General features: G+C 35.0%; 1 protein-coding gene across 1 annotated transcript; it reads left to right on the top strand.

Moving 5' to 3' along the window:
* The first annotated feature begins 1,906 nt into the window (after positions 1-1,906).
* On the top strand, positions 1,907-13,442 carry CYLC2 (cylicin 2). Its single transcript, XM_037850850.1, has 4 exons — positions 1,907-1,923; positions 9,693-9,733; positions 11,028-11,149; positions 12,579-13,442. The coding sequence occupies exons 1-4, from the start codon at positions 1,907-1,909 to the stop codon at positions 13,440-13,442; spliced, it is 1,044 nt and encodes a 347-aa protein (XP_037706778.1).
* The last annotated feature ends 1,699 nt before the right edge of the window (positions 13,443-15,141 follow it).

Here is a 15,141-nt window from a genome sequence, read left to right as displayed (position 1 = left end):
AATTTTGGCTTTGTGGTAGGCAGAATTCTAAGAGTGACCCTCAGTGACTCTTTTCTTTGAGAGTGAGTGGAGCTTGTGAATATGAAGAGATATCATCCCCAGGATTATACTATGTTTTATGGCACAGTTGATGTAAAAACAGATGATCAGGGTGGGCCTAATATGGTCACATGGCCCCTGTAAAAGATCATTTTCCTCACCTGATAGCAGGAGAGAAAGACAGATGGAGAAGTTAGGAAGATGTGAAGCATGAAGGTCCTCAATGTAATGTTGCTCCTTTGAAGATGGAGGGATCCATGTCAGAAGCTGTGCACATCTTCTATGACCAGAGAGGAACTCCCAGCTGACAGCAAGCAAGAAAACAGACATATCAGAACTACAACCACATAGACTGAATTCTGCCAACCGGAATGAATTTGAAAGCTGTTTCTCCTTCAAAATCTCCAGATTTCCAAGACAGGACAACACCTTTTAGCCCTGTGAGGCACTGAGCAGAAGTCTGGTTGAGGTGGCCTGAATGTCTGGATTACAGAACAATTGCATAATAAATGGGCATCAAAGTCCCTGCCTCATAGGGTTGCTGGGAGGATTAGGTGAGCTAATACTTGCAAAAAGGCTTAGTCTGTTGCCTGAAACATAGTTGTATTGAGTGGCTGTGCTTGGATATTGGCATGTCATAAATATTTATAGAGTAATTTCAACAGACTTGTATAGATTATGGGAGTGGAGGGTTTAGGGCATAGATGAAGAGTTGTGGCACATGTAAGTAAAACAAAGAAACAAATAAATAAATGGGCATTTTTTTAAACCATTAAGTTTGTGGTAACTTGTGTTGCAACAACAGGAAATGAGCACAGGTTTATTATACAGTGATCATTAGCTCTCTAAGATCCTGGAAGACCATTTAATTTAAAATAACAATGAAAAATTAATTCAGAGTGGTCATGATATAGGCTAAGCTTGTTTTCCCAATCAGGATTTGGATCTTACCGCATTCTGATAGAAGACATGCATTAGATGTAAATAAGGTATGGACTATAAAATACTAGACAAAATATTGAAGAATCAGAAATCATACTTTCCTTATTTAAAAAAACATCAGCATTAGTAGTGTTATGTCAGTACGTAGTGAAGGCATTATCTGATAGAAATCTGGATTCCTGAATAATCTTATGGACCCCCCTGCAATATCCCCCAAACTTGTCATGGTCTGAGACATGAGTGAGAAACTTTCATTGAGTCAAACCATTGAAATTTTTGTAGATTATCTCAAAACGTTGCCGGAATTTATCTAATAAAACTCCTCCTTAATGGGAAAAATAATCTGAAATTTCTTAAATAGGTAATGAAATCACGTTCAAACACTACTCTATGTAGTGTTTATATTTGTCTATTAGTGGTGTGGAGTGGTGGATGGAATAAATCTTGTCTAATGCAAGCTTTTCACTAACTTTATAATTTTAATACACATTTTGACTTGCTTAAAACCTTTTATCTATGAACAAACCATCAAATCAAGGTGGAAAAAGTCACTATAAAGTTACAGAAAGGATTTAAAGGACACCTGAATGTAAGGGAAATTAGGATTACAATTGATCTTCATGGGTCAATATATATTTCATCTTTTTTATATAAGCAAATAAATTAAAAACACATGAAAAATCAAGACAATTTTTTAAATGTAAAATCAGTTGGTTATTTTAAAACTACCAGCTTAATTTAGTCAGTGAAAGTAGACACTAATCTTATACTGAATTTTGGAGAGCATAAAGCTTACGTACAAGTGGTTTCTCTGGTTTTTCCCCTTTAACTCTCAGTACCTTTTGCATCTTTATGATGTCACATCTCAACATCACTAGTTTGAACTTAGCAAAGCCTAAGTCCTGGTAAATCATAGGTGGGGGAAATGTCTGTACCAAGATTGTAAGTCCTCTTCTCAAATTTTACACTTTTTAAACTTACTGAGATAGTCTAATTTGCTTTACATGTATTCTCTCTAGTGTAAAAACATGTTTATTATATTATGATGTCATTGATTAAAAAGGGGGATGTGTTTAGCAAAGGCATACATTCTCCAGCAATATCATAGGTTGCTTTGACCCAAGATCTAACTAGTTCATACACATCAACAAAAGAGCTACTTAACTTTGGATAAGTCTTTTCAATTGTGACTCTTACTTCATTTCTTATCATATTGTACTTTGGGAAATAGAGAATAAAATAATTCATACCTCTCATACAATGGAGGTATCACTTCTCTAGGAGACATTTAGAAATCTATGGAAATGTTTTGCATGAAATATTTGGTAGTAAGTTGGCAAGCCCTATACAAAAACCCACCAAAATGCTAACTGTGCCCTCAATAGGAAACAGTGTATGAAAGTACTTTGAAATATAAAGCAAATTATCTAGACTTGGATGTAAGTTTCATTATGCCTCCTTATGGATAATTTGTGTTTTAATGAGACAGAAACAAAGAAAACATTTCAGTTGTGTAAACTAGACTGGGCAAAGGCGTGGTGCTCTGAAATATAAAAAGTAACTGGCTTATCTTTTAACAACACTGTTAAAGAGAAGATAAAACATAAATCTTGAAAATAAGTAAAACAGCCTTTCCATAGACACTGGTCCCCACTTCATTTCAACTTGATCATTAATTTAAGACAGTCTTCCCCAAAAGATTTAAATGTATTTTTCAACAAACGTAATAATCATAACAAACCTATATATTTGTTACTATCTGCCAGATGCTCTGCTAAGCATTTAATGTATTTTAACTCATTTAATCCTCACAACTTTGTGAAGTTGATGCCGTTGTCATCCCACTTTCACAGATGGGGAGACTGAGACTCAGTCAGTGATTTGTTCACTATTGCACATGAATCTAGGTTCAAAGCCAGGCAGTCTGCTTTCCTGGTGTGCTCCATGCACCATCTGCAATATAGATGATTAGAAATAGAAAAATCCAGCAATACCAACATATCATTATATCATGTTTCATAAGTGTTTAGGTATTATAATCCAATATTGTCACAAATATAACCTAATTAATGTAATATTATAAGAAAATAGCACATGGTATACATGTTACATGTTGTAGATAAGGTATATGTATCATAATATGTTATATTAGTATTGCATAATGATATATAAGTGAGTATGGATATGTTATTGTTGATATTTAACATACAATAAACAATAACTTTACATAGTATATAGTATAATATACGGCATTTCATTTAATGAGTATATTGTAACAGCACAAAAATCATGATAGTCAATATAAAAATGGAATGCCTAAAATATTTATGCAACTGAAAAGATGTTCATCTACAGTAATACTAAAATAAATGACATCAAAACATTAGCTCTACCGTGAGTATTGTTTCCTTTTCCTCACCTTCAATTCTCCTTTTTAAATAGATTTTTTTAATTGAAATAAATACCACAATCACAGGGTAGAAACTACAAAGAATGCAAAATGAGCTCTATCCACCTATCTCATCACTTAACCCTAAAAATCCTTTAATTTTTCTCAGAAAATTAGAATAAAATTCAAAGACCTCTGGAGTTGTTTCCTACCACTTTCCCTTTCTGTCCTCTCCTGTCCATTAATGCTGGTTCCTTGCTTTTTTATGCAAATTCTTATCTCAAGAAGTTGCATGGCTTATTGCCTCTTCATTTCTTTCTGATCAAATGTCTTCTCAGTAGAGAGGATTTTTTTAAACTTTGTCTTCAAATTAGCACTCTTTATTAAACTCCATACTGCAACTCTCAAAATTTTCCCATAATACACACACTAGCTGACGTGGGACTGTGGTAACTGTTTGTTTAGATTATTTTCTGTCTTCATGACCTACAGGAAGGAAGCCTTGTCCACCTGTTTATCCCCCACGACCAAAACAGCACCTGAGGCAGATCAGGAGCATGTAGTGAGTAACTGTATAATAATCACAACAGCCCTTCTTTAAATATGGGCATTTGATGAAAGTGATTTGTGAGGAAATATACATCAAAAGGAATGCTGGCAGATTTTGTGGTGACCAGAAATAGAATATGTTGGGAAAAGGAAGAATTATGAGAGAAATTCTAACATGGGATACATTTTGATTCCAGGAAAAGAAACATGAGAATTACACTCTATCTTAATTACTTTTAATCTAAAATGTCTTAAGCACTATCAAATGCCGACCACATAGAAATCAGCAGTACTGCATGACTTTCAGAGAACTTCACTACAATGGTTGAAAACTTTTTGCTTTTATGTAATTTCAAAACTCTCCTGTTATTATAGAAGGAAAGTGTGGTAGATTTCCTAATCGAATGGCCTCACTGTTAGCCAATGAAGCACACAAGAAAGTCCTTAATAAACGTGCATATTTATTTGAATTCAAGTGGCAACTTCTAATCTATTCAACACAGAAAGTTTGAGATGTCAAAAATAATTCTTTATTTGTCTTCACTCTTAGTAGTAACAACGACACGGCCTTAGTCTTAGAGTTATATTTCTGTGCCCATGGCTACCAACTTGGAATTGATAAAGAAAATTATCTCTGAGCTCAGTTTTTCTCTTCCCATACATTCCTCATCAATACTTATGCAGCATCAAACCTCAGAAACCTTACTCAAGAATGGCCCCTCTTCTTGTCCTTGGCCTCCAGTTCAGGTGGTGCCAGTCATTTCTAATGCTGCTGAGCCCGAGCCCCACTGAAGGACGTGGGAGAGGTTCTCACCAAGCTTTGCCATCTGATAGGGAACACAAAATTCTGAACTTTTAAGCTTCCAGTATTAGCTTCCCCAACTGAGCTCCTCTGTACCTTTTACTGTTTTTCACCCCCTTGAATTGCGTTAATAAAGTCCTCCCTCACTATCCTAGCCTAGGGATGTGCATTGACTTGTAACAGTGTTTCTCAGCCTTTGCACTATTGAAAATTAGGTTGGATGACTCTGTTGGGGAGAGGGAGGTGTTACGCATTATAAGATGCTTGGCAGGACCTCTGGCTTCCACCCATTTAGATGCCTATATCACCCGCATCAGCACCACACACACACACACACACACACACAGACACACACATACACAATTGTGATAGCCAAAAATATCTTCAGGTATTGCCAAATGTCCCTTGGGGAGAGGGGTGAAAGTTGAAAGTTCTTTGTCCTATAGATGATGCAGAACCCAAAGCCCACTGGCAGTATTCACATAAACAAGATGTCTGTGGACAATGCACACAAAATTGGCAGAGGTATCATATTATTTAAAGCCCTTCCCCTTTTATTTATTATATATTCTTAAACTGCATTCAAGCAGAGATACTGTTAAAGGCAAGAATAAAGCATGTGTATTTTGTATTTATATTGAAATCATTTAAGACTAAAATGAAAAAAAATCATGGAGATAGCTAAATATTTAATTCCTTTAAAACCATATAGAACATATATAATTCTATACAAAGAAACATATTATTCTAAAAATAAAGGCCCCCAATTCTACATCGAGATACCTCAGATTTTTATTTAGGGAAAACTATACCTAGTTCCTTTTCTCTAGGAGACAAACATATTGCATTCCACATTGCTGACAATGAGGAAACTTCTTTGATTATAAAAGCTTACAGAGATTGAGATTGATTTTGAAATGACTGGATGTTTGAATCTGAAGTATGGGTTGATCCGTGGCTTGTATGTTTGATTAAATTAGATCTCCCTAAATGTCCTGGGACACAATTAAAAATATGAAAGAAAATTTGCATTCATATGAAAAAAATAGCTGCAAAAGAAAAAAAAAATAATAGCATAATAAAAGAAAAACTAACAGTTGACATTTTTTTTTTAATGAGAAACTTCAAAAAGTGAATCTCAATGAAGCCTGGTCTAGAGAATTTCCTGACTGTCCTAGAAAGGAAGGAGAGAGATATTGCCATCAGCTGAACCAGACTTGGAGAAAAGACATAGGCAATGACAGCTAATCCTAGAAGAACAGATTGATTTAATTTCTTATGGCTGATATGTAAATTTACCTAGAAAGTGGGGACTAGGGTAGCATTTACATTGCTACTTTGGAGTCCTGTAAACTTTCCTCAGTTCAGTAAACAGGCAAGAAATCGAAATTTGTTGAATTGTGACAGTCATTAACCTTAATTTAATCAGCCCTAAACAACATATAGAAATTTTCCACCATCCAAGAAAGTTCCATTGTGCCAATTTCCATTTAATCCACCCTGGCCCCTCCCCACAAATAACTATTCAATTACAATACATAGTCTTGCTTATTCTTGAATTTCATTACAAATGAAATTCAACAATATACACTCATGGGTTTCTGGATTTTTCTTTCAGTATAGTGATTTTGAGATTCATCCATATTGCCATGTTGCATGTATCAGTAATTCATTCCTTTATGGAATCAAAACCCAGGATGCAATACTTCAGTTGAGGAGGGATGGATTCTGAAGCTTGTATCATGGAATCCTTCCCCTGTCAATGCAAAAGACAACTACATTGGCTCTTATGATTGATCTGTATGAGGATTTTACTTGCCTTTTCTATAAACATGTCAGCTCCCCAGAGTTTGTAATGCATAGTGTGGCTGCAGTACTTGGAGGGAGAGCAGAAGCAATTTTCACTCCACTTGAAAGAGTTCAAACATTGCCTCAAGACCACAAATATTATTCCTGCAAAGGAGAAGCTAAACCTACTCATAATTATGCCTAAGAGTCACCCCCAGAGAACCTCTTTTGCTGCTCAGATGTGGCCTCTCTCAGTCAACTCTGCAAATAATCTACTACCCTCCCCCTTACCTGGGACATGACCTAACATGGAACATGCCCCCCAGGGATGAGCCTGGCCCTGGCATTGTGGGATTGAGAATTCCTTCTTGACCAAAAGGGACCATTTAGGCAGTACTCATTTAGTCAGTGATCCTATCTGTAGAGGGCTACTGGGTGCTATGTTGGAATTCATGTTTTTTCCACTTAATGTTGTAAAAACTTGCATACAGTATCAGATTGGTGGGGAATTTCAATCTTTCCCCAAGGTTTTCCAAAAAATCTGGCTAGAATGGGATAAGAAAGTAACAAACTTTTTCATAGGTACCCATCTGAATTATCATGGGTCCCTCATATTTTGGGGCATAATCAATGCGACTTATGAGTTCATGTTAAAGATTATATGAAAGAAATCATCAGTTGGCACCATTTATCAATCAAATAGACCTAAGAAAACTGCAGTTTGGCCTGGTTCCTGATTAGCCACATACAAGTTGGTATCTTAAGTCCAGGGAATAGTAAACTAAAGGCAAAGATGTTTTCTTTAAATATCAACAGTAACAGAATAAAGATTTCAGTAGGAAAAAAAAATAGTTCTGGGGCTATTCAAATTTTATTACTTCACCATGTGTCAGTGTTGAAAAATTGAGTATTTCATCTCAATGGAGTTTTTGGTAAACAGTTTTTCATCTCAGTATTTCAAACAACTTGTTGAATTTAGAGTCATCAATTATATTCCACACTATCTTTGCTACCTGGCAAAATGTGTACAGAGGCAAATACCATGTTATTGGGATTTTGAGAAAAGAAAGAGCTTTACTGCAAGGTAGACCAGCCTGGAGATAGGAGGCCAGGTTCAAATCTGTATACTGATCTGAGAGTTAAAGGAAATTCTGTGGGGATGGGAGGTGTGAGGTGGGGACAGAAGTGGGGAGGTTTGACTTGGCTAAGTCCAGTTGGTTAATTGCAGAGCTGTCCCTGTGTGCAGAGTAAATTTTAAGGTGACTCTTCCTTACTGAAGGACCTCTCACGCTTGATTTGCTTCTGAAACCTCCTTGTCCTTGTAATCTTGTTTCCAAGGGAGTTGACCTCTGCTCTTGGTGTCTCAAAGGTCATCCAAAGGACGAGAATCAGTGTTTCCTGTGCATGCCCAGGCCATACGACCTGCAGTAAAACAAGCTCGGAAGAAAATGTTGTAGGAACAGAGTACATCTCTACAATCTGACTTTCCCTGCTCACAGTTTCATCCTTTAAAAATGCGTAGTTCTCTGTGTCAGTGCTGGTATTGGTAATTTGTGTATTCCCTCTATTTTTTTCTTCATCAGTTTTGTTAGGAGTTAGTTGATTTTAATATTCTTTTCATAAAATAAACTTCTAGATTTCTAATTTTGTTCTAATTGTCTTCTATTCCTTGATTTTGCTCATATATTTATTATTCTCTTCCTTTTACTTTGATTTTAATTCCTTCATATTTCTGAATTTTTTAAAGAGGAAATTGAAACTTTGATTTTTAAACCTCTTTATTTTTTGGTTTGTTTCTGCTTTTTTAACATAAGGCATTAAAGCTTCCTCCATGCACTGCTAGCATTACTCCACAATTTTTAATAAATTATGTTGTTATAGTTCAGTTGCTTTTATTGAAAAGAGTACATGGTGATTTATCTTTGGCCATGAGCTGCTTATAAAGTACTGTTTATTTTTCAAATATTTGGGTATCTTGTAGGTAATTTTGTTGTTGATTTCTAATTCAATTTTGTTGTGATCAGAAAATATACCCTAGAAATTATACCAGGAATTAATGGATCATGCCTAAAAAACATTTGGAAAATCTCAAGTTTAATATTGTTTCATGAACCTGAAATATTTCCTCTTTCAGAGTGTTTAGAGCAAAAAGAGTTCATAACCATTGTTGAGTTTTAAAACTTCTTCAGAAGTGTATGAAAGTACATTGGCTGGACCCCAAACTATAGAGATTCAGATACAGTGGAGCAAATATTTTTTGATGCATGTTTTAATTAAGAAAGGACTTGACCAGAAAACTTATTGGTTAATACATCCTGAATTTTAATAGATTAATTCAAACTTTTATATAGTGATAACTATATGCCACGTTTGTGCTCAGAACTGGAGCTTTAATCAAGATATCATGATACTTTAGTTCATGTAAGTAAAATATTGTGTATTTGTGAGTGTGTGTGCATGTGTGTACACACAAAATCATTCATGTTCAACAATGTCTGTATGTCCATAATATAATGTGCTAATATGGAGGAATCTCTCTCTGATGCATCTATTTTGTCTAGGTTACATATAAACAAAAATTAGATTTAAAAATCTCTTCATGGAAACAAGCATGTTCAAATAGTACTAAAACAAATGGGAACATCTAAATGGAGAACAATTTTCAACATAGATTTGTTTCTCAGACTTTCCTATAGAACAAAAAATTGAATTCCACATAAATTCTTATGAGGTACGCTCACACAAACAGAACACATTCACAGAAGCATTTAATGATTCTTTGTTTAGTTATAAGAATGTTTGCATAGAGCTTTAAAAAATGATATTTTGGTTTCAAATTCAATTGTAGGATCATTTAGAGCATAGTGTGGGGAAATTAATTCAACCATGATTTCACAACTTTAAAAAAAAGGTGGTATATATTTCAGATGAGGCAAGTTGGCAATTTGTTTTTTTTTCATATTTTGATCCACCATAGTTTTGTTCTTTTCAAGTCTGTGCTTGAAACACACATTAAGTCATCTTCACTTCCAAGGAATAAAATAATCTTATACAATAAAGGAGATTTGAGAATGTAAAATACTTCTCAAGTTGTTGGTGGCAAGTGCTTATGCATAGTAATGATCTTTAAATATGCTGATTTTGTATTCAATTAATTAAAATCTTTCCCTTTTATTTTAATAGCCGAAAAGTAAACCAGGGGACATATGATAATTACGTTCCAGGTAAGAATTCAATATTCTTAGAGTTCAATATTCATTTATAAAATATATAATTCATTTTAGGGAGAAGTGAGTATTATCCTCCATTCAAAGTGATAAAGCAAACACTGCCTTGGGATAGTATTAAAAACATAGCTTTTTATTTCCTTGACACGTTTTTCACAGGCTCAGTGAAGCATGGAAATATATTTTTGTTTTTTTTTAAATCAAGAAGAATTAAGCAAATATATATGTACAGCAGCATGGAGATGGACACAGTTAATGTGGGAAATCATATGATCAGACAATTTTTGAGGTGAAAGACATTGTGGAAATTGGAGAAACATCTTCACGCCAGTGTCAAGAATCTCTGCTACTACATTCCTGATAGATTGTACCCGGCTTGTAATTTACCAAAATTTCATTATCCCACAAGGCCATTCGATCTGATGTTGAATAGCCTCAAATGCCATGTGGTTTCGCTCATACCCTGAGGTTATATCTTTCTGCAGTTCTGTAAATTTATCCCATTGACCCTGATTCTCTCTTTAGGAGACTCACAGAACAAGTCTATTTCCTCTCTCACGGTCTATACTTCAAAGATTAAATACAGTGATAATATTTCTCATTGGTCTCATTGGTAGCCTAATTACCCTGAACCATTCCTATTATAATTTCCAGGTAACTTTACCCTCCCAATCACCCTTCTGTAATTATCTTGATTTGTGAATTTTCTTCATTAAAAATGTCATCATAACAATGCACTTCTTGGGTTTGTAGCAGTTACTCTTGTAGCTTGAAAAAGTGATGAATAACTGAGGGGATTTTACACTTTAGCATGTAGATTCAGTCATATATTTACTTATTTTAGGCCAGTCTCTGTGCTAAATGCTTTGGGGGCTACAGAAGTAGATTACATATTTCTGGTCTCAGTGAAATTAAATTCTAACTAAAAGAGCATAAAGAAAAAAATCTAAACAGGAAGAAATGGAAAGAATTGAAAGAAGTGGTAAAATTGATTTTTTTTTCCATTTCTATTACAGACTACATATAATAGATATTATATAGATACCTATAATAAATATTGGTTTTTATATAAAGTTATATGTGAAACTGGTTAAAATAGGAAAAAAGTCTGCTTTTTTATTTTCTCATATTGACAGCAGAGAACTTCAACATTATCAAATAAATGAATCCATAATTTGAATTGTTTGTTTATGCATTTACCTGGCACGTATTTTCACTTGCTGCCATTTCAGTTCTGATGAAGTTCTAACGATATACTCCCAAGTGTATGTTTTGTTCTTTCTTATTTTAGTCAGCGAATTAAGCAAAAAGTCATGGAATCAGCAACACTTTGCCTTGGCATTTCCCAAACCACCCCGACCAGGAAAGAAAAGGAGATCAAAACCTTCCCAATTAAGAGAACATTCAGTTCCTGTAAGTATTGAAAAGAGTATGTAATTTATCGATAATAAAACTATGAAATCATGTATAGTTATATATGTTATAGCTCAGTGAAGACCAATGGAATTTTCTACAATAATGGAAATATTTTAGACTTTTGTATTCCAGTGTAGCTATTGAACAATTGAAATGAGGCTAGGGCAACTAAGGAATTAAATTTTATATTTCACTTAATTTTAATTTAATTTAAATGGTCTCATGGGGAAAGGAGACTTATTTTATATACATTTCATTGTAAAATTGTCCCCTTATTTCACATTAGCTAATTATTTGCTCACAAATAATTACACAAAATATGTAAATGAGAAGCACAGAAAGTTGGAGACCCTAAAGCTAGAGTTAGTAAGAACATTCAGGAAATGTTCCCCAGCTGTAGAAGTTCACTCATTAGAATCATGGAGTTACATTAAACCACAATGAAGGGTTTCAGTGCTTCCTCATTTTCTGTAATCTAGATTTCTGTATTTTGAGTATTAGAAGATAAGCATTATCCATTGTTTCTCTAGCATGAAGTCTGTCTTATCAATGCACAAGAATAACAGCAGCCTGGAGTCACTCATGAGATAAGAATAGATTCAAAGAAAAGTATCCACCAGATAAATGTACCATCATCCCTTGTTCAATCTGAAGTCCATTTATCCATCCAGCAGTTATTCAGGTTTCTTGTGTTTTCTCATGATTGTTTCTTTTCTGTTTTTACTTTATTCAAATTATCTAGTCCATCACTTGTTAATATCACTACCAAAACTAGTTATTTTTACCATTAGGCACTGGGAAATATTTGTTAGGATTTGAAAACAAAATGCACTGTTTTGCACAAATTCATGTGCACTGAATGTCACTACTTCTATTAGTTCAGTTACCTATCTGGTAATACTCATTTAATATCCTGCAAAGCAAGAAGAATTCCAGGCTTTTACCTTTAACTTACAGATAGCTTAGAGACCTTGTAAGTGAAAACAGAGACAAGGATATACCTGAAGCCTGAAACTAACTATTAGATATTAAAGAACAAATAGTATATGAGCTGGCCTAGGAATGGAGGGTAGGCAACATATTCCAAGAATTCTCAAGAACACAGAATTTTTTAAAGTTCTTTTCTGTTTGTGAAGATGGGTTCTGATATGTCATGAAACACTGTAGGTCTCTACCAATTCTTACAGACAATCTTGAAGGAATTATGAAGGTACCCAAAATTGAAATTGGGTCCCAAGTGAGGTATGGTTATCATTGCTCAAAAAAGAATGAAATTGAAGAAGCAGAATAAACTATAAAATACACAAAATTTTTTTCAAAATTTAAAATCTTTTCATGGTTGAAGTAAAAATGTATTTGGTATCTGATAATAAACACAGTATAAGTCACACAGAATTGTTCATCTTTATTCTAACCAATATTTCAGAGATATGGTGAAGAAAAATTAAAGGAGACTCAGAAAAGACCATTATGGATGCACCATTCTTTAATGACAATTTCGGAGAGACCTTCTGTTTATTTAGCTGCCAGGCGGAAGCCCCCAGGCAAACCAATGCATCCCTCCGAGGGAGATGCCAAAGGAGCAGGTGAACAGATGCATCCACCTGAAGAAATAATTAGGAAACATTCAGAAGATAAGAAAGCAGACAAGAAGGCCATATCAGACTCAGAATCAGAACCCACAGATTTAAAAAAGGATGCAAAAAAAGAAAGGAAAGAATCAAAAAAAGGCAAGGGGTCAGACAAAGGAGCTGCTGATGAAAAAGGTGCTGCCAAAACAGATGCCACAAAAGGAAAGAAAGAGTCAAAGAAGGGGAAGGGTACAGAAACAGAGAGCGAAAGTGATAGAGGAGATGCAAAGAAGCATAAGGATGCAAAGAAGGGTGGAAAGGATGCAAAAAAGCCCTCTGAGAAAGAGAGTGAGTCAAAGGAGGACATCAAAAAAGACTCGAAGAAGAAGGATAGTAAAAAAGATGACAAGAAGCCCAGTGAGGCAGACAGTGAATCAAAAGATAAAACCAAGAAAGATGTCAAGAAAGATGCCAAGAAAAAGGACAGTAAAAAAGATGGAAGTAAACTCAGTGAGACAGACAGCGAATCAAAGGATGACACCAAGAAAGGTGCCAAGAAAGGTTCCAAGAAAGATGCCAAGAAAGAGGATAAGAAAGAGAACAAGAAAGATTCCAAGAAAGATGCCAAGAAAGAGGACAAGAAAGATGACGATACAGAATCTGCTGATTCAAAGGGCGGAAAGAAGAAAGACAAGAAGGGTTCAAAGAAGGGCAAGTAAGCCTTGGATAATAATTTAAACTGAAAGAATAAATTAAAGATGTATTTGATGAAACACTTACAGTGTCTGAAGTTGGATCTATGAGTGAAAAGGGAGGTTCAAATTATTAATCAATTGATTTCTAAAAGAGGGCAAAGAAGAATACAAAGATGAACTCAGAAAAGATTCATAATAATTTAAGAAAGATGTTAAGAAAAATTAAGGGAAGATTCATTCAAAGACTTGGAAGTTACTTAAGCTAAATTTGGGAATATGAAGGAGTCAATTAAAGATCAAAGAAAGATGCAAAAAAGAGTGTTCAAAGAAGAATGTAGAAGGTATTGACTGAATCTGGATACAAAATACAAGCTCTAAGCAGGCTTCAAAAAAATCCAAGGAGTCAGATATTGAATTAATGTGTTCAAAAAACAAAAGCTGCATCCATTGGTTTAAATAAAAATGGAAACCTTAGGATTCACAAAAGGAAGTAAATTAAAATATGGAAAGTCTGCTTTCAAGTGAATACAAATTAAAGGTAGCATTCCTCAAAAATTTAAAAAAGAAAAAAGAAAAGGAAAAGAAAATAACAGCATCACTCTTTGTGAGCCTATATCACCATCTCCTAAGTTCAAACACCCCAACTATGTTGATGGATGTTGAATACTCTACTTCTAAACCAAGAAAATCACAACTGGTAAGATAATTTGTTTGATTTTAAGCCAAAATTGAATAAAAACTAAATTCAAATTGACAATTACCTTCTTATAATATCTTTGTAACCTGTAGTTTTAGGTTTTTACTAGAATTTTATCAAGTCAGGCTTTCTCAATTTAAAAAATATTTGACGAATGTGAACAGAACTCCAAAAACATGAAGCTTTAAAAAGTGCCCAAGAGGCAGATAACAAAAAGTATATTTACAACCTCCCCCTCCCCAGCCCCGAGGATCTGGGGGAAGATGCGGATGTGTTGGACATCCTCACCTGGACTGGTGTTGATGTTGTCACAAACACTGGGACTGGCGGTTTGATGTGCTGAGCCCTCGAGCATGGGACTTGACCTTATGAAGCTCACTACCACAAAGGAGAGTCTAAAGTTGTATGTAATGGTTCCTAAGAGTCTCCCCCTGAGTACCTCTTTGTTGCTCAGATGTGGCCCTCTCTCTCTCTAACTGAGCCATCTCGACAGGTGAACTCGCTGCCCTCCCCTCTACGTGGGACCCAACTCTCAGGGGTGTAAATCTCCCTGGCAACGCAGAGTATGACTCCCAGGGATGAATGTGGATCTGGCATCGTGGGACTGAGAGTATCTTCTTGACCAAAAGGGGGATGCAAAATGAGACGAAATAGTTTCAGTGGCTGAGAGATTTCAAATGGAGTCGAGAGGTCACTCTGGTGGACATTCTTATGCACTATATAGATAACACCTCTTAGGCTTTAATGTATTGGAATAGCTAGAAGTAAATACCTGAAACTACCAAACTCCAACCCAGCAGTTTGGACTCCTGAAGACAATTATATAATAATGTAGATTACAAGGGGTGACAGTGTGATTGTGAAGACCTTGTGGATCATACCCCCTTTATCTAGTGTATGGATGAGTGGAGGAATGGGGATAAAAACTAAAGGACAAATGGGGTGGGATGGGGGGATGATTTGGGTGTTCTTTTTTCACTTTTATTTTTTATTCTTGTTCTGGTTCTTTCTGATGTAAGGAAAATG

Source organism: Choloepus didactylus, chromosome 10 (genome assembly GCF_015220235.1).
Source record: "Choloepus didactylus isolate mChoDid1 chromosome 10, mChoDid1.pri, whole genome shotgun sequence".
NCBI classification, from domain to species: domain Eukaryota; kingdom Metazoa; phylum Chordata; class Mammalia; order Pilosa; family Megalonychidae; genus Choloepus; species Choloepus didactylus.
This window is presented reverse-complemented; position numbering and strand designations above follow the sequence as displayed.

Coding starts and splice junctions, on each gene's coding strand:
- CYLC2 (XM_037850850.1), top strand. Junction 9,734..11,027: donor ATATGATAATTACGTTCCAG/GTAAGAATTCAA, acceptor TTCTTATTTTAG/TCAGCGAATTAAGCAAAAAG. Junction 11,150..12,578: donor TAAGAGAACATTCAGTTCCT/GTAAGTATTGAA, acceptor CCAATATTTCAG/AGATATGGTGAAGAAAAATT.